At 39.8% G+C, this 20,900-nt stretch overlaps 4 protein-coding genes across 19 annotated transcripts in view; 2 read left to right on the top strand and 2 right to left on the bottom strand.

Moving 5' to 3' along the window:
* Nucleotides 1-3,665, top strand: part of LOC100114313 (sarcalumenin) — a 9,136-nt gene extending 5,471 nt beyond the window's left edge. Inside the window, exons 6-11 of one of the 2 annotated variants that reach the window (XM_008210601.4) lie at nucleotides 51-365; nucleotides 446-562; nucleotides 638-810; nucleotides 870-1,061; nucleotides 1,131-1,394; nucleotides 1,479-3,665. In XM_008210601.4, coding sequence (XP_008208823.1) covers nucleotides 51-365; nucleotides 446-562; nucleotides 638-810; nucleotides 870-1,061; nucleotides 1,131-1,394; nucleotides 1,479-1,943 — 1,526 coding nt within the window. In that variant the 3' untranslated portion in view covers nucleotides 1,944-3,665. The remainder of the gene's footprint in view (nucleotides 1-50; nucleotides 366-445; nucleotides 563-637; nucleotides 811-869; nucleotides 1,062-1,130; nucleotides 1,395-1,478) is intronic. The other variant, XM_032595729.1, reaches the window with a different exon arrangement.
* The window catches only part of LOC100680118 (putative protein FAM10A4), a 15,217-nt gene extending 9,725 nt beyond the window's left edge, over nucleotides 1-5,492 (bottom strand). Inside the window, exons 1-3 of one of the 9 annotated variants that reach the window (XM_016987431.3) lie at nucleotides 4,994-5,492; nucleotides 4,175-4,459; nucleotides 3,692-4,104 (exon numbers count right to left, since the gene is read on the bottom strand). In XM_016987431.3, coding sequence (XP_016842920.1) covers nucleotides 3,692-4,104; nucleotides 4,175-4,448 — 687 coding nt within the window. In that variant the 5' untranslated portion in view covers nucleotides 4,449-4,459; nucleotides 4,994-5,492. Of the gene's footprint in view, nucleotides 1-3,691; nucleotides 4,105-4,174; nucleotides 4,460-4,609 lie in introns of all 9 variants that reach the window. The other 8 variants (XM_003426957.5, XM_008210604.2, XM_008210605.2 and 5 more) reach the window with 8 other exon arrangements.
* LOC100114375 (protein NipSnap) lies at nucleotides 4,425-7,935 on the top strand. 2 transcript variants are annotated; one of them, XR_004227253.2, is made up of 6 exons: nucleotides 4,673-5,668; nucleotides 5,979-6,161; nucleotides 6,762-6,930; nucleotides 7,027-7,294; nucleotides 7,360-7,580; nucleotides 7,644-7,935. XR_004227253.2 is itself a non-coding variant. In XM_001599365.6 (5 exons), the coding sequence occupies exons 1-5, from the start codon at nucleotides 5,586-5,588 to the stop codon at nucleotides 7,506-7,508; spliced, it is 852 nt and encodes a 283-aa protein (XP_001599415.1). In that variant the 5' UTR covers nucleotides 4,425-5,585; the 3' UTR covers nucleotides 7,509-7,931. The 2 variants fall into 2 exon arrangements, 1 of the variants encoding a protein (XP_001599415.1); XM_001599365.6 differs by having other exon boundaries at nucleotides 4,425-5,668; nucleotides 7,360-7,931.
* LOC100114413 (serine/threonine-protein kinase Tao) lies at nucleotides 7,936-20,900 on the bottom strand. 6 transcript variants are annotated; one of them, XM_031927471.2, is made up of 13 exons: nucleotides 19,684-20,900; nucleotides 19,135-19,318; nucleotides 17,389-17,921; nucleotides 16,920-17,268; nucleotides 16,473-16,648; nucleotides 15,670-15,832; nucleotides 15,140-15,483; nucleotides 14,788-15,033; nucleotides 14,438-14,665; nucleotides 13,935-14,174; nucleotides 13,545-13,802; nucleotides 13,211-13,467; nucleotides 7,936-13,124 (listed from the first exon to the last, which is right to left on the bottom strand). In XM_031927471.2, the coding sequence occupies exons 2-13, from the start codon at nucleotides 19,139-19,141 to the stop codon at nucleotides 13,004-13,006; spliced, it is 2,922 nt and encodes a 973-aa protein (XP_031783331.1). In that variant the 5' UTR covers nucleotides 19,142-19,318; nucleotides 19,684-20,900; the 3' UTR covers nucleotides 7,936-13,003. The 6 variants fall into 6 exon arrangements, with proteins under 6 accessions (XP_031783331.1, XP_032451619.1, XP_003427006.1 ...); XM_032595728.1 differs by having other exon boundaries at nucleotides 15,140-15,462; XM_003426958.5 differs by having other exon boundaries at nucleotides 20,208-20,865.

The raw sequence follows: 20,900 nt of genomic DNA, 5'->3' as shown, positions 1-20,900 counted from the left end.
AAATCTCTTGACAAATATGACTTTTATTCATTGAAGGATTTATTCTTTAGCAGGTGAAGAAAAGCAGGCCGAGGGTGAAGCTGAAGCCGAAGCTGAAGAAGAAGAAGACGCTGAGGGCGAAGGTGAGGATTCGAGACCAGAAGAAGAGGAGCTGATCATGGAGATCGATATACCCGAGATTCTGAGACCCAGGGATCACATCAATCAGTTACTAAAGCTGGACGAGGAGAACGAGCTGAAGGAGAAGGCCGTCGAGAAAGTGGCCGACGTCGTGCTCAGGGACCTGAAGAGACTGTACGACAACGCGATCAAACCCCTGGAAACTCTGTACAAGTATCGAGATCTCAGCAACCGTCACTTTGGAGGTTCGCTATACCTTTTTTCTCGGCTACCTCTAAATAAAAAATTTCGTTGTTATAAGCTGACGAGGATTTTGCGCTTCCAGACCCGGAAATTTTCTCGAAACCCCTGGTATTATTCATGGGCCCGTGGAGCGGAGGAAAATCATCGATCATCAACTACTTGCTGAACATTGAGTACAAACCCACTTCTCTGAGAACAGGTCAGTATCATATGACCATCGATCTCGGTTAGTCGTTCAATTTAGAAACACGTTGATAGCGAGTTTTGTTCCTAGGCGCGGAACCATCTCCCGCGTACTTCAACATCCTGATGCACGGAGAAGAGGAAGAAGTACTGGATGGCACCCAACTGGCAGCAGATTGGACTTTCTCGGGACTTCAGAAATTTGGTCAAGGCCTGCTCGATCGTCTCAAGGGTTACAAGCTCAAAAGCAAATTGCTCGAGAAGGTACGATTCTACTGCATTAAATATCGCGTTCGATGAGCTAACGGTGCTTAATTCAACAGGTGAACATAGTTGAGATACCCGGAATATTGGAAATTAGAAAACAAGTGCAAAGACTCTTCCCATTCAACGACGCCTGCCAGTGGTTCATCGACAGGGCAGACATAATCTTCCTGGTTTACGACCCATCGAAGCTCGACGTCGGACCCGAGACCGAGGCTATTCTCGATCAGCTCAAAGGACGCGAGTACCAGGTAACTATAATCACACAATGGACATGGAATGATAGTACTTATACTAATGACGATCAATCGTCCCAACAGACCAGAATCATTCTGAACAAGGCCGACCAGGTGAAACCAGAGGAACTGATGCGCGTCCAGGGAGCGCTGATATGGAATATCTCGCCGCTGATGTCCAGCGCCGAACCACCGGTAATGTACTCGGCGTCGCTCTGGTCCATACCATACGAGGCCGGCGCGCCGACGAGGCTGCTCTATGCCCAGGAACGAGCCTTTTTGCGCGATCTGCGCTCCGCCGTGGACAAAAGGGTCGAACACAAAATCGCCAGCGCCAGGAGATTCGCTGTGAGTCTACGAACAAATCGATACATTCGACGGTAACGCCCATCACCATCGACATTTCAATTGAACATTATACTTATTTTGCAGGTACGAGTGCGCAACCACGCCAAGATGGTCGACTGCTACCTGACGACTTACTACAACCAAAAGGGCTTCTTCTCCAAGAAGAAGGACATAAGCGACCGCATCATCGAGAATCCACAGGACTACCACATCTACGAAGGCCTGAGCACTCTGACCAACATCTCTCGTTACGATCTACCCGACCCGGACGTCTACCGGGACTTCTTCCGATTGAATCCCCTCTATGAGTTCCCATTGCTCAGCTCGACCTGCACCTACTTCCGTGGCTGCCCCATCAACAGGCTCGACGTCGCCATTGCCTACGATCTGCCCGAGCTTGTTGGCAAGTACAAGAAGTCCGTCGAGGCTGCTTTGCACCAGGAGGAGGAGATAACTGCTGCGCCGACCCCGGCACCAACTCCAGCTGCCCAGCAACAGGCCCAGAAGCCAACAGCCAGAAGTGGAGCCGGCAGGATATCCATGAGTTGAGGGGGAACTACGAACAGCGAGAGACGGTAGACTGGTCTTTCGAAGTTTGGCTTTCACTGTTATTGTCATCGATATTTTTAGAGCAAATAAGCGTCATTTTCGATCCAAGCTCAATAGGCGTTAACTTGACATTAGCGTCATTGAATTTTTCGTTAGGCGAAAGCCAAAACTTTGAAACAGCAGCACCGTCTCTTGTCTTGGAGACATCCGAAAGACAGTGCGAGGAAGATCCGAGGAGAAAGAGTTTGAATCGATGAACAAATCGATAATCCCTTATGTATAAACCTGTTAAGCTTGTCCTTGGTAGTTCTACAAAAATACGGTGCAGTTATCGCTTTGCTGCGGTCAGCTGGTCTGCCGATAATAAAAAGCCATACAAACTAATAAGAGCAAAACTACATAGTGTGCCTTTTCATCTTTTTGGCCGAGAATGTTCGAAAATTCCTGCAAAAAAAAACACGCATGTACACAATGTTTTATTGTGACCAAGCAAGTCGAAAAAACTAATTAACATGTATAATGTTATGGATACCACGTAACGAACATTTTAGTATCCGGATTGCCGTCTGATGATCCTTTAACCGACTTCTGAGATTTCGTCAATTCCTTTGAAGCGCTATCGACCTTATTCAATAATTTTCGTTGCAATAACGATAGCAATCAAAGTTGAATGAACACCATGGTCGAAAGAGAAATCATATAATAACTATAATGTATATGTATTAACAATAAGAGAGTAAGCAGATTTTTTCCCGACGTTTGAACAATTGCCCACTCATGCGCGGGGAAGGATTTTATTTAAATGTAGCTTAAACGTTATGATGATGATGATGATTTTCCTCAAACTGTGAAAACAAGCGAGAACGTGAGAACAAGTGTGAGTGAACTGAAGAAAAGGATTTTTTCTTATTTTTCTTCCATTTAAAAAAAATACCATGATTAACAAACTGCGTTCATAACAACGAAAAATAAAGCCGAGTCGACTCATGCGATACACGAAAACGCTCGCCGTCTTGATAATGAGTCTTTGTACTTATATAGTGAACGCTGTACAATCACAGCTGCCCATGAATACTGCGCATCTTCTGTCGATATACTTTTATTTAATTACATTGTTATTATTATAGGATTATTGTTCACTTCGTATAATGAGGAACAGTGTAGTGAATCTCAACTGATAATGATTTTGCAGACTCTTCAACCGTGAACTATGCAATTAGCGGATTTTAGATTGAGCAACGAAAGTTTTATTCAAACGTCTTTATTTTCTCAGGAAATACATATTTATCTAGAATAAGCACTATTGTTGCATTAATTTTTTTTATGAATGAGAAAAGCATTTTAGAATCAGTGATTCTGCAAAGTTCCTTTTTAAACGAAGCTCATTAATATTGTAACTATAATAATAATATTAGGGCAAATAATAGATATGAATATTGAAATAATAGGGATTTTAGAGTCAGGTTTTAAAACGTTTGCACAATGCGAGTACAGCCTTTTGAGTACACACAATGTCTTACTCTATAATAGCACAACATTGCAGAAATATTAAGGAAACGTTTGCTTTTTTATATAACTGTCATATTGAAGTGTTTTGAATAAAGTGCTAAGAAGGTGTTCCCAAATTATTATTTCAATGTAATTAAGCGTTCTTAAAAATTACGAAATGAGTTTGCGTTAAATTATTTATCATTTTATCTTCAGAAAATATATAAAATTTCTTTAGAAAGTGTATTTTTAATACTCACATTAGGAGTAACTTCTCTCAGCCACTCGTCAGCCTGCTCATCAAAGTCAAATTTGCAAGCCTTCCTGAGATCATTTGTTGCCTCCTCAAATTTACCAAGCAGTTGATTAGCTCTTCCACGAAATTTGTGTGCAGCAGCGCTGTCTGGATTCAGTTCAAGAGCTCGGTTGCAGTCACGAATACAGGCATTTGGCTTGTTGAGTAACAAATATACTTGTCCACGCTTAGCATATAAAAGAGAGGCCTGTGGATTGAGTTCAATTGCTTCCGTGTACAATTTGATAGCTTTTTCATAATCCTTCTCAACAAATGCAGATACAGCTTGTGAACGTTTTTCATGAGATTCCTCGATCTGCTCTTCGGTTGGCTGCAGATCAGAGTCACCCATAGGTTGCGGAGGATCATTATCTGGTTCTATAAATAAAAATAAATTTGAATGCACAGTTTTTTATGCATGATCACTGATAAATAATTCATGTTATACCTATGACCCCAGTCATGTCCAGTTCCACCTCGCTCTCTTCGCTTTCTGGCTCTGGCTCTGGTTCTGGTTCTGGTTCAGCCTTAGCTTCCTTATCAAAGGATTCACGAGTATCCTCATCATCTTTTTCTGCTTTTGGAACTTTACCTCCCAATCTCTCTACAAAGTTCTTGAAGAAGGCCAAGTCTGGATGGTTTATGATCGACGGCTGCTTATTACACAACTCAATGAAAACTTTGAATTGTGTTAGTAGCTCGCTGCTTATTGGCAGTGACATATTGGAATCTTCTGAAACGAATTTTAATAATTCTTGACTGCTCTTGCATTAATCCAAGATTACCTGACTTAAGTATACTTATATATGATTGTATTTATGAATATAAATTCACAAAAATATTATTGTTCAGCAACAATTAGAAAGAAAATTAATCAAATTACATCGTAAGCACGACGAAGCACAAAGTCGTACAGCACGAAATTCATTACATTATCGATTACTTTACGTATACTAAATACAACGCATACACGCTCTCTAGAACATTTTCATCGGAACACGTATGTAGGTACTTACAATACTTACAAAAGTCCACTCTAAGCCGCAAATAACACAGCGTAATAGTGTGCAAAAATATATTATAAGGTCTACAAACTGCACGATCGCTGGCTAAAAAACTTCAATCACTATTCAGAAGCGACGCAGCCGAAAATAAGCATGTTACACCCTCGAAATGCGCGATAATCGTGCGAATATTTTCGGATCGTTGAGTCGGAGGAAAAAATAAGTATACCAAATATAACTTGCCGGTATACATATATACTCACAGCTCCCTGATAGGCACGTACGGCTTATCACAATGTATGTACAACGCAGGCCGGAGTGGCCGAGGTAAACAAAGGCTTGCAAAAACACACGTAAGCCGTAAGTGGCAGCAGTATAGGTATAAGATAGGTACACTTTTATATATGCGAAGATTCTCTCGACAGTTCTCGCGACTGGCGAGTCGCAATTTACTCGCGGAACGGGTCGACGGGCAGATGAAGACGGTGCTGCCACACCGTTTTTGCACGTCGCGACATACGATTTTGCGCATAGATATAATTTGCCATTGTATTTCGTACAGAGGGTCAAATAAACTTGTAAATTTAGGTACACTAATAATTTTGTATCTTGGAATTAAAAGGGCAATGAATTTTCGATAAAAAAAAACTTGACGAAAAGATGATCATCGATACTTATAAACAAAGTAGAAGAAACGTTTTCTAGAACGGCGCGAATTCGAACTTGCCGGCGATGATTATCGTGCGCGGGTGCGGGGCGACACTGTCGCGCAGCTCCTCATCAGCGGCTTTATCAAGTCCCGCAAGGATTGGTCAGCTGTAGCCGGGAACTCGGCTCACCGCAGCTCCAATAAGAATGGCCGCCGTACTGAGAAGGAACTTCGGAGCTCTGCAACCGGTCTTCGGGAAGCCACATTTTCCGCAGTCCAACAATACCAGGTAATTATCCTGAACCTGCAGCTCGTATTCCCCAACCCTTCCATTCGATTCAACAAGTCAGCCCAAGAGCGACTCTCTCCCGAGACCTTCTCCCGTCGCTGCGTAGTGCGGGGGGGGTCTCGCATCGTAATGCACAGTTTGCGATAGAGAGAGATAGAGAGAGAGAGAGAGAGAGAGAGAGAGAGAGAGAGAGAGACGGAGAGCTTTGTATATTGACCAACACGGCGCGAACATGTGTGCAAACCTGTGTCTGTGAACACACGTATACACGACCAATCGGTTGTTTTGATTCTTTTTATTTTTTTGATAGACGGCTAACGAAGTCGGCGGAATGCCAAGACATCAGCGAAGGATGGTTCAGCAAGTTGCTGGTCAGGAAAATCGAGCCGACCAAGGAGTCGCACTCGCGGATGCTCTCGGACAAGCAGGTCATCTACGCCCTCCATACGCACAACATCCGTCCTGACTCCTACGACAAATACTTGGCGAACTAGTGAGTCCACGCATACCAGCGCACACACGCTCGCTATACTTATCTCCCTCTCACTCTCTCTCTCTCTCTCTCTCTCTTGCACATGTGACCTTCTGTTGCTCTTTTTTTATCTTCTTTAATTACATGACGAGAGAGAGAGAGAGAGAGAGAGAGACGAATGCTTGTTTGGATTCTTTCTCTTTTGGCTGTGAGATGGAAATCTCTTTTGAACAATGCAGGCCGATCAATTGATGACCATCAAGTAGATTTGATTTAATTTGACGCAGACTATTTTTAGACCCTGTGGGAGATGGGTTGTAACATTAGTTTTTACGGAATCTTTATTAATGCACTTTTTAACTGAATTATTTTCCATTGCATTAATTATTTAAAAGCACAATTTATCAAATGGAGTTTTGATTTTATAATAGTAGTTATGCAAAATTTGTATCTCTTCTTATCCCTGGCAACAGCAAAATTATATATCTAGATGTTTCGCAACAATCCAAGACATTGAATGCCTTTGAGATAAGAGCTTGAAGTTAATTTTGTTTGTAAAATTAGCTTTTCTATAATATAAATCCAGACTGTCATATTTACTAATGTTTAATTTTATTTTAGTGCTGAAAACGTTAATCATATTCATTCCCAAAAGCAAGATTTGAATCTGGAACTTGTTGGATCATGGACCGTCGAGGTTGGAGATTTGGATCAAGCTCTTCATTTGTGGCAGTACAGTGGAGGATTCCAGAATATAGATAAAGCACAAGCTTTGCTTGCCAACGATGAAGTAAATATTTTCTCAACAGTTTATCAACAATTCATCAATATCTTTTCTATTGTTATTTTTATAATTGACTAAATATTGATACAATTTATTTTATAGCCATACCAAAAGCTTCTCAAAGAGCGTGGTAATTATTTGAGATCTCGACATCTACAATATTTGTTAGCATTTAGTTATTGGCCACCAATAGTCACAAGAGATGGTTCAAACAAGTATGAAATCAGAAGTTACAGTTTAAAGCCAGGAACCATGATAGAATGGGGAAACAATTGGGCAAGAGCTGTCAATTTCAGACGTAACAATGACGAAGCTTTTGCTGGCTTTTTCTCGCAAATTGGGCGTCTCTACAATGTTCATCACATTTGGTGTAAGTACATGAGCACAAAAACCTAAAGAATATTTTTTAATCGAAATTAATCAATCATATTTCAGGTTACAAGGACCTCCAGTCGCGTAAAGAGACACGTGAGAGCGCCTGGCGATCACCCGGCTGGGATGAGTGCGTTGCTTATACGGTGCCTCTGATTCGTGAGATGCACTGCCGCATTCTCAATCCAACGTCCTTCTCGCCAACAAAGTAAACTCGCTACATCCGTTGCGCCAACAAAATAATAAAATTGAAGCGCTAAATATTGTACAAAAAACAGAATAAGGTTTGTAGCGACACTGTACCGTGTATAAAAAATCGATAAAGTTTCTTTATATCTTCTGTGTAGAAAAAAGAATGAGCGAGAAAGTTTATATAGCAGCTATTATACGCAAATGTCGAACAATTACGAGCTAGGAACTAGAAATATTGATGATTAATTTGTTGATAGTGAAATGGTGTTCGTTATGAATGTTATACGTCAAGCATCAGGAAATAAGGTAATAATGCGAGACTCTACGAACGAAAGATGTGAAACGAGAAAGAAAATTTGTATGCGACGTATAACGAACAAGGAATGTAAGATAACTATTGGGTATATATAATATAAAATACAGCAACTTGAATATTTTTAATATCAATTTTTTTTATTATTATCTAATCGACGTAGCGGGTTTGCAAGGAGCTGCTATTCTCGCTCCCCCTTTTCTGTTCTTTTTACTCTTCTTTTTTTATTCTTTCGCCGAATTCTCTTTCGACGCTCCATTGACGGTTGCGGGGCGTGCACTCGGCTTCATCTTCGAATCGCGCGGTGCGAGTGCTTTGCTCGTTTCATTACATTATTACTATTATTATTATTTTTTTATTAATATTATTTTTTTGTTCATTCTTTCTTTACTTTTTATTCAAGTTAGAAAATGTATTTTATGCTCTACCTAAACTTAAGGATAAAAATAATTATCATAATTATTAAAACCGGTCAAAAGTGTCCGACTATGTTTTTTGTCTTATTAGTTTTTTTTGTGTTTCTTTTTCGTTCGGTTACTTAGCTACAGAGGTTTATTTAATTAATTATTTACTTCATATCTTTGCTCTTTCTCTCATTGAACTCTCTTTTCTCGTGTTCCATATTTTCGGTGTAGTATGTGCGCGTCCTTGTACTTCTAGTAGTAATAGACAACATTTAAAATCCGTAGTCACACACACTTTCTTTTCAGAGAAAAATTGTCGCTCAGCGTTCATTACAATCAAGTGTCCGTCGTCGCCTCGTCTCTCTGCCTTCGACGCATAAATTACAGTTTGATTGGCACCAAACCGTAACATGCACAATCATCATCAGATGTGTATATGTGTGTGTTCGCGGGATGTGAGGGGCATTGACTTTTGCCTCGTACTCTCGTCAAGCGCATTTTCACGTGTGTTTGTAGGTGTACGCGGGACTTATAATATAACTCAATGCTTATAGATACACGCTGTTCAACATTACACAGATTTCTTCTTTTTTTCTTTTTTGTTTGTTTGTTTATCTTTCTTTGCTTCTCTTTCAGATCACTGCAATTATACAAAAACCGTACAGAATTATCTCTAACGTGTGTTTACCTTTTATTACTTTTTTCTTTAACTAATATTGTTAGAGAGGGTTCCTCTTGTTTTTTTGCCTTTGCAATTATTTATCCTTAATTTTTTGTATATTTTTTGCTACTTATGTATAAAAGTTTTCTTTTATGATTTAGTTTTCCATTGGAAAATGTGTTTTAGTCACACATTTATATCGACACAACGCTGCGAAGATTCGCAAATATGACGCACGAGAATTCAAGATGAAATGATTAACAAATCCCCGGATAAAAATTTCATGGTTACTATATTTCATTTTTTCTTTATATTAAACAGTTCAATAATACATATAGATATGAAAAATTGATTGTTTTAATTATTTTTATACAGTCAAATTATCATCTCAAAAGTAGAAAAAAACAAACATAAGCCCATACACTTTTATCGGGTGAATATTTTATAAAACGTATACATGCCTTCGAACATGTATTTCTCCTCTCCGGGGCGCTAAAACAAGAAGAAAATATTTACGCAGAATAGTTCGCGAAACACGCATTATCGATTTGGAATTTACAATGAAGAAAAAAACCCAGCAACTCCTTGACAAAAAAATGGACATTAACAAGAAACGCGCTTTCATCTTTCTCTTGCATATTACATACAAGAAGCACAGCGAGCTGGACAAAATTTTCATATCTTTGGCTGAATATATATATATTTTTTTTAAACGCGATAAAGTCACTTTAAAACCCATTCAAAAATACATTGTCCTTTGCATAATAGGAGGAATTTAGACATTGCTCATATAAATAGCTGAATAAAAGAACGTGTGCAAGTGCTTCAAATATTTCTTTATTTGAAATGATGACTGCTTTACTTAAAAAAAATCTACAAAAATGAAGACGATCAATCGTTACTCGTTACATATAATTGACTGCATTTTCACGATTTTAAATTATACGCAGCAAAACCTCAAAGTTTTAATGAGTTTAAAGTGACTTTTCGTTATAGTTTACCTTTTCTTTAACGATCAAGAGACATACGAATATTACACGTATGCACGCACGCGTATATAGTCAATATTTGTTTTATATACAGTACAAACTAGCGAAACGCTGAAATAATAATTTCCTTTTATCTATTACATATTCGATAGAGCTTGCTGTTTCGAGCTTTTGGAGATCGGAACTCCGAGCTCGCTTTCTTTCACACAACTTTCGCTTCGTCTTCTTTTGTCTTTTGCTTCATGACGATCGCTATAGATTACAAGTGTAACATGTACATAAGCAATTAAGTAAATACAAAAGAACTACGCTGATACTCGTTGGAAATTCAGATTGAATTCGAGTTGACATCCTGTTTTCATTTGTCCCCTTTTGCTGATTAACGCGTGTGCACGAGGAGATTTTCATTCATAGTGTATCAATCGTGAATGAAATTCGTTTTTAGAAAAAAATATAAAAAGAGTAAAATAGATTTCGTGTAAAAATTGCACATGCATATAATGTAATAAATGATAGATAAAAATAAAATATAATTGTATAGTTTCAAATTACAAAAAATAGTATCGGCAGTTGTACTATTTTCAGTTTTTAGTTTAAATATAGAATATTAAAATAGAGTTTTCAGCGTAATTCTTTAACCAGTTCGAGTGGTTCATCGTCGATTCTGTATAAATAAATACTACCGATTTTCTCTTTGATAACAAGAGACGTGATAATCGCAATAAGCAGGACTGCATAGTCTATTTTTTCTTTTCTTTTCATTTAAATACATGATTGGCTGATTGTGACACTTTCATGTTAACTTTACTCAAAGTTTGTCTTTTTATGGATTCCAAACTCGACCCTCTGGAAAAATTTCTTCGTTGTTCTATCGCACAATCAAGAACTTTTTGATTTAATTCAAGCATATATAAATTTGCTGACTGATTACTTCTTTTACTAATTTAGTTAATTCAGTACTTTCATATTCTCTTTTTCTTTTTATCTTTCCTTCCCTATCGATCACTTAAAGACTACATAGGTATATAACTATTCAGCATTTTCAACAAATTATGAATACTATTTTCCTTTACTTTTTTTAATTACAATAAATTTTTCCAATGGGTGTCGCTCTAACTCAGCCCTATTTTCTTGCTTTCTAATGTACACAGCTCACGTATAAGTGATGTACAAAAATGTTCAAATCTAAAATCATTATCATTCAATTGGCACTATATAGACAACAAAATGAAGAACAGCAAAGTTCAATAGCATCATGGAAATTTTTGCACATACATCTATGTTTAAATTTTCTAATCTTATGCTAAAGCATAACATAATTTTTTATCCTTTTTTCACTCGATTTATAAAAGTATAATAACGACTTAAGACTCTTACAAGAATTCAATGAAATCAAACGATATACGACTAATGATTCGTAAGTCTACTATTTTTCAGAAGTCCTTTCTATCTTTATAAATAATTAACAGAAATCCGCACCATTGGTATGTAAAACTGTCACAATCACCTATTCGACCGTCACATCGCTTTTATTTTATTATCTTCAGTTAGATACTTTGTAATGTTAAAGTAATAATTATAGAATACTTTTTAATGATAATTATATTTGCGTATAAAAATGTTTCCCTTTCCATTGAGAAAGAGCGAGTGAGATTAAAAAGTCCGTTATTTTTTTTTTGTTTTGTAAAAGTTTTAGAGCACGTTGCATTTCATAGCTTAAGTCGGGATGTGTACTGGATTAAAGCGCAAGTGAACAAGTGTCGCGTGGAAATGTTTCAAGCATCACTGGACGCTAAATTTGTATGTTTGATTCGCTAGGGAATAATCGAATACGATTTCATACAACTATACACAGTGACGCATTCAATTTTCATTAATAGCTCTTCTACAAGTTCAAGAGTAATCTTTGGAATAGATTTAATATTATCGTACTGAGTTACAATCAAATGCATATAATTGTATAAAATAGATATCGTGTATAAAATTTCTTACGGTTAAGTTTTACGCTCGAAGGCGTTTTTTTTTTAATCTGCCAAGGTTTTGAACTCCACTATATCTTGACATTTATTTATATACGAAAGGATAGTCATAAGTTGGAAGACCGTGTGGATATTAAAAAAAAAAGACATATTTATGCATGTCAAACATTTTCAGAAAAACTTTACTACGATTTGTAGATAATGGGCTTTTTAAAAAGGCAACGCTCTTCGTAATTTGATGTTTATTGTGGGCGTAAAAAAAGAAAAAAATGTTAGATCGTGATAATCAAGAGACTCAGCACTCCGTTGAAATTTCATTAGTAATTACTGTATCTTCGTTATATCGGTTCAGTTTCAATATAGCATTATCAATTATATTTATATAGGTATATCTATATATGCATACGTTTTTTATAAAAAAATCGACATCCTAACAGCTTCAATTAATTTTTTTGAATGATAAGAAAACATAATTAGGTGTTACACATATATGTACGTACCACGTAAAATTACGATCTAATAGCTAATCGATCAATGGCCAAGGTATTTACAAAAGTCATCACTGTACGGTAAAACGTCACTGCTAGGTTTCTCTGTTGCAGAACACAATCTGTCAAACGAGCTCCTTTTTTTCATTATAAAATTTCGATGTATTATAGTGTGCAACTTGCACGATTCAAACGCATACCAATAATTTGAATCGAACAAGCGTTTCTACTTAAAAATAAAAATATTTTTATGCACGTAATTTATAAACAGACGTTTTTGAATTTTCGAAAAGCGACATCTAAACAAATAAATGTAGACGAAATAAAATCCTGTATCCAAGTGGATTCAAGCGTGCAATAAAATGTCGCTTATCAAAAATGCAATAATTCACAAGAAAAAAATGAAAAGAAAAATATCTACAAAGATTATTATGAGTTTCAAATTTATACAAGAAAAAAAATTATCCTTATTTAAATAATATTAAAAAGAAATGAGGATAGGGACAGAGAGACAAATCTAACTTGGCCGTAGGCAGAAAGAATATTTTCTCGCGTGCTTTAGATCCAATACGCATACCCGAATTCTAGCGAATCGTCGACCAGGCCTGCATTATATGTTAAACGAACTTCATATTCGCGGGATTACAGGCGGACATTACATTTTAACACGAATTATTAAGATTAGAGACTATTAGGGGGAAAAGATGTAGAGCTATTACTGTGAGCCAGGCTTAACATTGAACCGCTGAGGCTCTCGTCATCCGGATAAGACTCTTTCGAAGCTTCGGCTATTGCCAGTGCACTGAAAATTAAAATTTTAAATGTAAAAATAACTTATTAAAATAATACAGATTAAGTTTACAAGAAAGACAAGCAAATTATCTTTACCTGAAGCCAATCCTCGCGCTCTCCTCGTCAAACTGTTGCAGATCACGCTCCTGCTTCTCTTGTAGCAGTCGTATTCGCTCACTGCGCTCGTGCAGAATTTTCTGCGTCTCGTCCTCGAGTTTCTTCTCAAGCAGAGCCCGTCTCACAGATACGCGATCTTCGAGCTCGCGTCGCTCACGCTCACGCTGGGCTTCTGCTTGCATTTTGTTCTTCGACTGATACGCCATCAGGATCTCTAACTCATGATTTAGTCTTTGCTGTGGTGATAAATTAAATGATTACACGTGTGACATACTTTGATAAATGTCATAACTTTATGAGCATTAGTACAAACCTTAAGGATCTGACACTCTATCTCTTGCGATTCGTCCAGGCGAATACTCTGTTTCTGCAGCATTTCGGCGATGCTCTGCTCATACTGGTCTCCCAGAAGTGCTAGTTTCCGCCTTTGTTCCTCCTTTAACTTCTTAATTACAGTCTTTTGCTCCTCTTTCGGAGTCGATTGCAATATTTGGGCCTTCAGTGCTTTGTATTGGCGCGTCTGTATTTTACACGTTTCCCTAAATTGCTTTCTTATTTGCATCTCCTTTTGCTGTAATACATTATTTACGTAACATTAATGATCAAATTAAAGATTTATATACAAAACAAGTGGGAAATCGAAACCATCAGTAATGAAAACTTTTATTTTTAATTAGGCCAATAAATCAAGAACTTTGATTACCTTCAGACTTTTGGGTTGTTGTTTAAGCTCAAGCGCATGCTTTTTACGCAGATCACGTTCAGCACGGTGCATATATTCTCGCTGATTGTTAAGTTCTGTGGAGTGCTGCCGATGGATTTGATCCTCGCGAAGAGCATGTACTGCTCTTTGTTGTCTATACTCTAACTCTTGCGTTTTTTCATGATGGCGCAAAAGCATAGCGTGAGCTTGCTCTAGCTGTTGCTGTCTTTTATTCAGTTCCTGCAGAAAAATATAAAAATAATATTATAATTGTTAAACCAGTACTTATTCTAATAGTGCTACTTAACAAGTTTCTTTTTATTTACTACAAGACCTACGCTACGAGCCATAATGCGATGTACTTGTGTAACATGCACACTGTTTTACAAATAGATCAAAAGTGTCTTCTAACAATGTGCAATGAACACGTATAAATAAGCTTTAATGGCATTATATGCATGTATAGTTTTTCTGGCTACACGTAAATATAATTTGGTACTTACTTCTCGAAGGAGCTCCTGCTCAAGGCTATTGAAGTTGAGTAGCTTTTTTCTGCGGAACTTTCGAATTTCAAGATCGAGGTATTCCCGCTGTCCGCGTGCGAGTCGCTGCTCCTCTTGAGCTTCCATCTGTCTTAAACTATCCTTTTGACTTTGAAGAGTAGCGTCTCGTTGTCGCTTTGGCGTAACCTCGTCCTGCGAAAGTTCCTTTTTCCACCTTTCTTTGTAAGCCTGCAGAATAATCAATAATACAATGAAAGAATGCATAAGACAATACTTGTACTACCTAAATTGATTCTATTGCAATCCTAATTTTATAACATTCATTGGCTAATTGAAATATATAGCTTTACCTTATATTCCCGCTTCTGCTGAGTTTCGAGAGCTTTACGATCGGCTTCGTGCCTACTTGTTATCTCTTTGTGGAGTTTCTTCTCCGCGTTTTGATTCTGTTTTGCCTTTCGATCGAGCTCTTGGTGGTGTCTGGCCTGCAATTTCTCTAATTCTTTACTGAATTGCTGCATTAGACTTTCATACTCCTTCTCAAGCTGTTGCTTGTGGGTTTCAACTTCTATCTTACATCGCTCCTCCAACTTGACCTGTGTAAAAAGTATACGGAAAAATGTATAAAAGTATAAGCAAAAGTGTTTGTAAGTACTGCACATATACGTTTCAAAATGACAATATGAAATTGTTTTAACGCACCAGTGCTCCGTGATGTTCTCGTCTCATTCTCTTATAGCCGCTCATCTGCTCGTGCATCTCTTCTTGCATATGCTCCTTCTGTTGTTTTGTCACGATCGACGTCGTCCTGATAGTGGCAAAGTTATTCGCCCCATGCTCAAGCAAATTAGCAGTAACACCAGCAGACATCTTGTGGCGATTCCTCACGGAACCGCTGTAGTCGTTAGCATCAGCGTTTTGCATTGGTAGGCTGTTGGTCGAGGAGCTCTGCGAGCTAGCTGACACACCCATAGAGTGGATCGAGTGCTCCGAGGTGATGCTGTTACTCTTACTGCTATCGCCACCTGTTTGTTCGTCGGGAGTGTCTGCGTGTCAGAAAGTAATCATAATACCGTCAAGGTTTATATTTATAAAGAACACCGCTTTTCATTTGAATTTAGCAAAACTAAATGCAATTATCTTGCGAAGATGTGAATCAGATAAAAAATAATTCGATTTTATAGGTTTAAAATAGAATAAGGAAACAAGTTAGTGAACTTTATTGAACTTACCATCGGCATCACCAACTTGGCTTTCAGTTTCACAGGTGTCGATCATAAGAATTTTCTTCATCTTGCGATAGTTCAAATTATCTAACTCTCGAACGGCGGCCTTCGTTCTTCCTATAAGGTCTATCAAAACTTGGGGCGAACGCGTTCTCGTCACGAATTGATGCTGTAACATGAAAATAATTTATTATAACATTATTACAACACTGTTCATGCTGAAGTTAATGCTTACAAAGTTTCTATTTCTTTTTAATTATACCAGCTCAATAAAATTATTGAGCATTGAACTGTTCAAAGAAGAATCAAAATTTATCTCTACCTACGAATATATTAAAATTAAACAAGCCACTTCTTCTATCCTGTACAGCATACGAAAATACAAATCTTTTTTATTTTCCGAAGGAATAATGTACGTATTACTTAGTAGTCTTATTTTTATCTGGCCAGACTTGATAAGTGGAACATTTGATTCCAGGAAAATCATAATGATGCTAGCAAATAAATAAAAATAAAAATGAAGTCTCGCCACTTCATTAATTATACATTAAATGTGAATACTCCTAATAGTCTTAAGTCGCCGTTACATTTTACTGCGCTTATTTTAATTGTAATAGCAAACAAAAAACAAATCAAAGTAAGACAAAAATTTGCACCTGTTATTGCAATAGCCTGTTCTAATGTTTGAACAAAATATTAAATAAATCGCGAATAAAACTCGGTTTTATTAAAAATATAAAGTGGCGCGATTAATTTGGTGACGCCGCAGAGATATAAATTATGGTAGGCATGATATTTGAAATACTCACCGATAACAATTTCCCGGAAGTTGGCCTCTCGCTAGGACTCTTAGTAAGGCAGACCTCGACGAAATGACGGAATACGTCCGTCCACTCGGCCGAGTTGAGCGTCGGCCTTTCGTTTTGGGCAATATGATAGAGAGCACTCATTGCGTTCATATTAAAGTAAGGCGGCTTCCGTTCAGCTGGAAAACGAACGCGTATATTTTTAATTAATCGCCGTGGGAATGCAATCAATAAGATAAATTAAACATATGATGATTCCTCTAAAGTATAATTTAGAACATTCTAAAAAGGGTACTGCAAATGTGGAGCGTCGTTGTGCAATATAAGAATCACTACAACGCGATAAGCAATATCAAATATGTAGAGAAATTTAGTTGTAGTTATTTTATAACGATAAACAAGCACACAGTGTGGTCTATATAAGAATAAAGAGTAGAGAATGAGCCGTACCTAATTCGATGCAGGTGATACCTAAAGACCAAACATCGACTTTGCCGTCGTACTGGCCCTCGTCCATGGCCAGTATGACCTCGGGTGCCATCCAGTAGGGAGTACCGACGAAACTGTTGGCAGGGCACTTGACACTCGCAGAGCCAAAGTCCGCGAGCTTGACGGTACCATTCTCGGTGAGCAGGATGTTGCCGGCCTTGACGTCTCGGTGAATCCTGCCCAGCGAGTGCAGGTAGTGAAGACCGCGCAACACGCCCTCGCAGATGGCAGCGATCTCGTCCTCCTTCAGCGGCCTCTTGTGCACCTCGATTATATCCGACGCTGAGCCCAGGCAGTACTCCATAACGAGCTGTATCAAAAAATCAAAATCGTGATTGTGAATCATCGATGAGTCACGCTGGAGCAAACTAGTTTGAGAGAGTGTATATATATATATATATATATATATATATATATATATATAACTCACCCAGGCAGTGTGGTCCCTGAGATAGCAGCCCTTGTACTCAATGGTGTTGGGGTGCTTGAGCTGTCTGAGGAAGCGGATCTCTTTGAGTATGTCCTGCCACTTCTCCATGGTTTGCTTGCCGAGATAGGACATTTTCTTGATGGCGACAATCTCCTTGGTGAGGAGGCATCTGGCGTAGTAGACCGCGCCAAAGCTGCCATGGCCGATCTCCCTCAGGTCCTCGAAGATCTTCTCCGGGTCGTTCTTCTCGAAGAGCTCGGAGATCTCCGGGTCCTTGAGGCTGCCCGGCCTCGGTACCACCGGCATAATCTGGCTGTCCCGCGGCCGGCCCAGATTGCCTTTCCCTCTGTGGCCGCCTCCACCGCCGCCGCCACCCCCACCCTCGTTGTTGCTCGCCTCGACTTCCAGCTTCGACTCTCGCCTGTCCTGCTTAGTGGCGGTCGAGGAGGCCTGCTGCTGCTCCTCTACCCAAACCTGTGCCAGCTTGCTGTCCTCTGTCAGTCCATCACCCTGCTGTCCGTAGGTCGCTTGGCCTAAAAAGTTACATCAAACGCTTGGCATTAATATGCAGGCCTCTCTCGTTTTATTTTTCATCATTATTATTTGTCTTAAGTTTATAAAGAGCATTCAAACAAGGATATTGGAAATCAACAAACATTCGTTTGACTGTTTAGGTGCTCATTTCAATCACTGTGCACACTGTACATTTTTCCTCCAATCTTAGTATTCAAGCTCAAAATTTATGGTAGGTAATCCATAATTCAATTCATGAACTGTCACAACCAGATCATACAACGCTATGTGTGCACTCCAGAGGTCATTATCAAGAATATGTTAACGATAGCATTGTTATTTTCCTAGTGGGATGTTGTGTATGATTTTGCTTCCCTTATATTTTAATTTTTACTTTGGCATTAATTTATTTATAACTTTGATCAAGAATCAATATTGGAAAATTAACACAAAGGACACACAAGTTTTGTATTAGTTCTAGCACACACTCAATGTCCACATGTGGATATTGATTTTTGTTTGTCATTTTGCTTCAAGGGTCTTTCAAGACAATGCAACGAATAACAGTGAGCTTACAAGAACAGAGAATTGGCGCATCAATAACTTATTGATTTCATCATAACTCTTTTATCAGAGTATTTGAAGATAAAAACAAATGCCTTCTTATGACAAAGAAGTGCACTAATGTGGGTGTATCTTTCACAAGAAAAAAAAAGATTGAGTGAAAAAAGATCATTGAACCCAACTACGAAGACTGACTTGGATTATGTTACACCTCTGGAGATGCAAGTTTGATCAGACTGTTAAAAGGTGAGTCATATTTATTTTACTCTCGTTTACTTATTTTGGAGCATCCATGCTATTTATACTATTGCTTCACAATTTCAAAGCCATATTTCCTACATTTTAAAGAACTATTATCAAAGTTAATATTAAGTAATCTAGTCCAATATGAGTGATATAACACAAGTAGATACATCAGTGAAATTAGTAATAGAGAATTAGGAAATACAGTTGAAACAAACACAAACTAGTCAGCCACGTTATCAGACAAGAGAATACTAGAGTACTTGCACCACAATCAACCACACATACACACAAGTTTACCATTCCCAGCGTACCAACGATGGCAAAGCACAAATATGCGCTTACATAGTAAAACCTAAACAATGGACAGAGGTAAAGAGAGAGATAGACAGACGAGAGAGAGAGAGAGAGAGAAAGAGCACTCACAAAGCATTTAGAGAGATTTGTGACAATCCAAGGCGAGCTCCATGCCAACACAAATCCTCCTGTCAAGGTGTCTCCCCCGGAGGAGACTGTCTGCTGCAGAGGCAATACTCCTGAACAATTGGCAGTGAAGCCGCATCCCCCAAAGAGGCTAACAGTGTTCCGCACTCAATGGGCCTTGGAGGACCTGGAAAATCATGACATCGAGCATTGAAGGAGGATAGGTGCAGCCACCAAGTGCACATGCAGATCAGTGGAGCAGGCAGACTAAACAACAAGCGAGAGCGTGAAAGAGAAAGAGAGAGACAGTAGTGGTGTGAGGAGAGCAAGTGAGCGAGAGAGACAGAAAGCCGAGAAAGAGAAAGGCGTACGCAGGAGGCTAGAGAGAGAGAGAGAGAGAGAGAGAGAGAGAGAGAGAGAGAGAGAGAGAGAGAGCGAGCGAGAGGGCGAGAGCGCGTGCAATAAAGTTTAATAAACGTCGTGACTGGCGTGCATGCCCTTCCCGAAAAGAGGAGGCGGCCACTCGTGTGCATTATTTTTCTTTGGGCTCACCTCCAAAATGGCGAAATTAAACTGTGCGTGGTGCTGCTGCTGCAGAGGAGGAGGAGGCATGCGCGCGCCAGCGGCGAAGTTCACGGCTGCTGTCGTCGTTTTCTACACCTGTCTCCCTCTCTCTCACACTCCCGTGGGCCTCTTTCTCCCTATCTTTCTCTCTCTCTCTCTCTCTCTCTCTCTCTCTCTCTCTCTCTCTCTCTATCTCTCTCTTTCTATGGGTATTCCTCAGAGGCTGAAGTATTGGGAGCAGCAGGAGGACGACGGAACTGCGGAGAAGGAGCTGCTGCTGCTGGCCCGAGGTAGCTTCCCAGCCGGCGAGGGCCTCCGCGGCATCTTCGGAGCACTCTGCTGCTCTCCGCTGTGCGCTGCAACACTCACGCGCACGCACAGAGACACATACAGCGAGAGAGTGCACCACACGACGAAAGAGCAGTGGAGGACTGCTGCTGCTGCTGCGGGCGGGGGGGAGGGGGAGGGCTATCGACACTCGACACTCTTCGGTGTATATTAGGTAAGTATACCTATCCTTGCTGCAGGCTGGGCCGAGAGCGCGTGTGTTGTCCGGATGCGCGAATCGCGAACCGAACAGCCTACTGCGAACTACGAGGCAGTAGCAGCTGTAAATAACAATAGGATCTCGTCGAGCGGCGGTGCAGCGCGAGAGAGCGAAAAGCCCCCGGAAAGTACACGCCCCGTACGTGTCATGCAGGCGCGCTGCTGCTGCTCTGCTCTGCTCCGCTCCGAGAGTCGCTGCGCTGCGGCTCTCGCTCTCTCTCTTTCTCTGCTCGACGGCTCGGCCGACACACTCGCTTATACGGCACTCACGCACACACTATAGCCTGGCACTGAACGCGACGATGGAACTACCGAGGAACTCTCCGCTGCGCTGCTGCTGCTGCGCGGAAGAGAGACAGAGGCGAGCGCATGTATTCAATGTGTGCTGCTGCTGGACGACGACGATGCTGCTGCTGCTGCTGCCTCGACGGTCTCTTTCTCCGTTTCCATAGCCTGCGATATGTGGGTTGTGCTGCTCTGTCTACTGTCTCGCTCCCCCCCCGCAGCGCGCTGCCTGCTGTCGTACTTAGTTCCGTCTTCGTCCGGAGCACTGCGTGTGCTGTCAGAGTCAGATACTCAGATGCGAGAGAAAGAGAGAGACGGAGTGAGTCGAGTTGTTAACGCCGATGGCTCTGTCCTTGTTCCTCGGAGGGTGAATC

The sequence above is a fragment of the Nasonia vitripennis genome, chromosome 1 (assembly GCF_009193385.2).
Source record: "Nasonia vitripennis strain AsymCx chromosome 1, Nvit_psr_1.1, whole genome shotgun sequence".
In the NCBI taxonomy this organism is placed as follows: Eukaryota; Metazoa; Arthropoda; class Insecta; order Hymenoptera; family Pteromalidae; genus Nasonia; species Nasonia vitripennis.
This window is presented reverse-complemented; position numbering and strand designations above follow the sequence as displayed.

What these genes read in the sequence shown, in the direction of transcription:
- LOC100114375 (XM_001599365.6), top strand. Translation starts at nt 5,586, where the DNA reads ATGGCCGCCGTACTGAGAAGGAACTTCGGAGCTCTGCAACCGGTCTTC. An exon ending in CCGCAGTCCAACAATACCAG is followed by an intron (nt 5,669 to 5,978) that starts GTAATTATCCTG and finishes TTTTTTTGATAG; the next exon opens with ACGGCTAACGAAGTCGGCGG. An exon ending in GACAAATACTTGGCGAACTA is followed by an intron (nt 6,162 to 6,761) that starts GTGAGTCCACGC and finishes ATTTTATTTTAG; the next exon opens with TGCTGAAAACGTTAATCATA.
- LOC100114413 (XM_031927471.2), bottom strand. An exon ending in GAGAACATCACGGAGCACTG is followed by an intron (nt 15,034 to 15,139) that starts GTGCGTTAAAAC and finishes CTTTTTACACAG; the next exon opens with GTCAAGTTGGAGGAGCGATG. An exon ending in AACAACCCAAAAGTCTGAAG is followed by an intron (nt 13,803 to 13,934) that starts GTAATCAAAGTT and finishes AATGTATTACAG; the next exon opens with CAAAAGGAGATGCAAATAAG.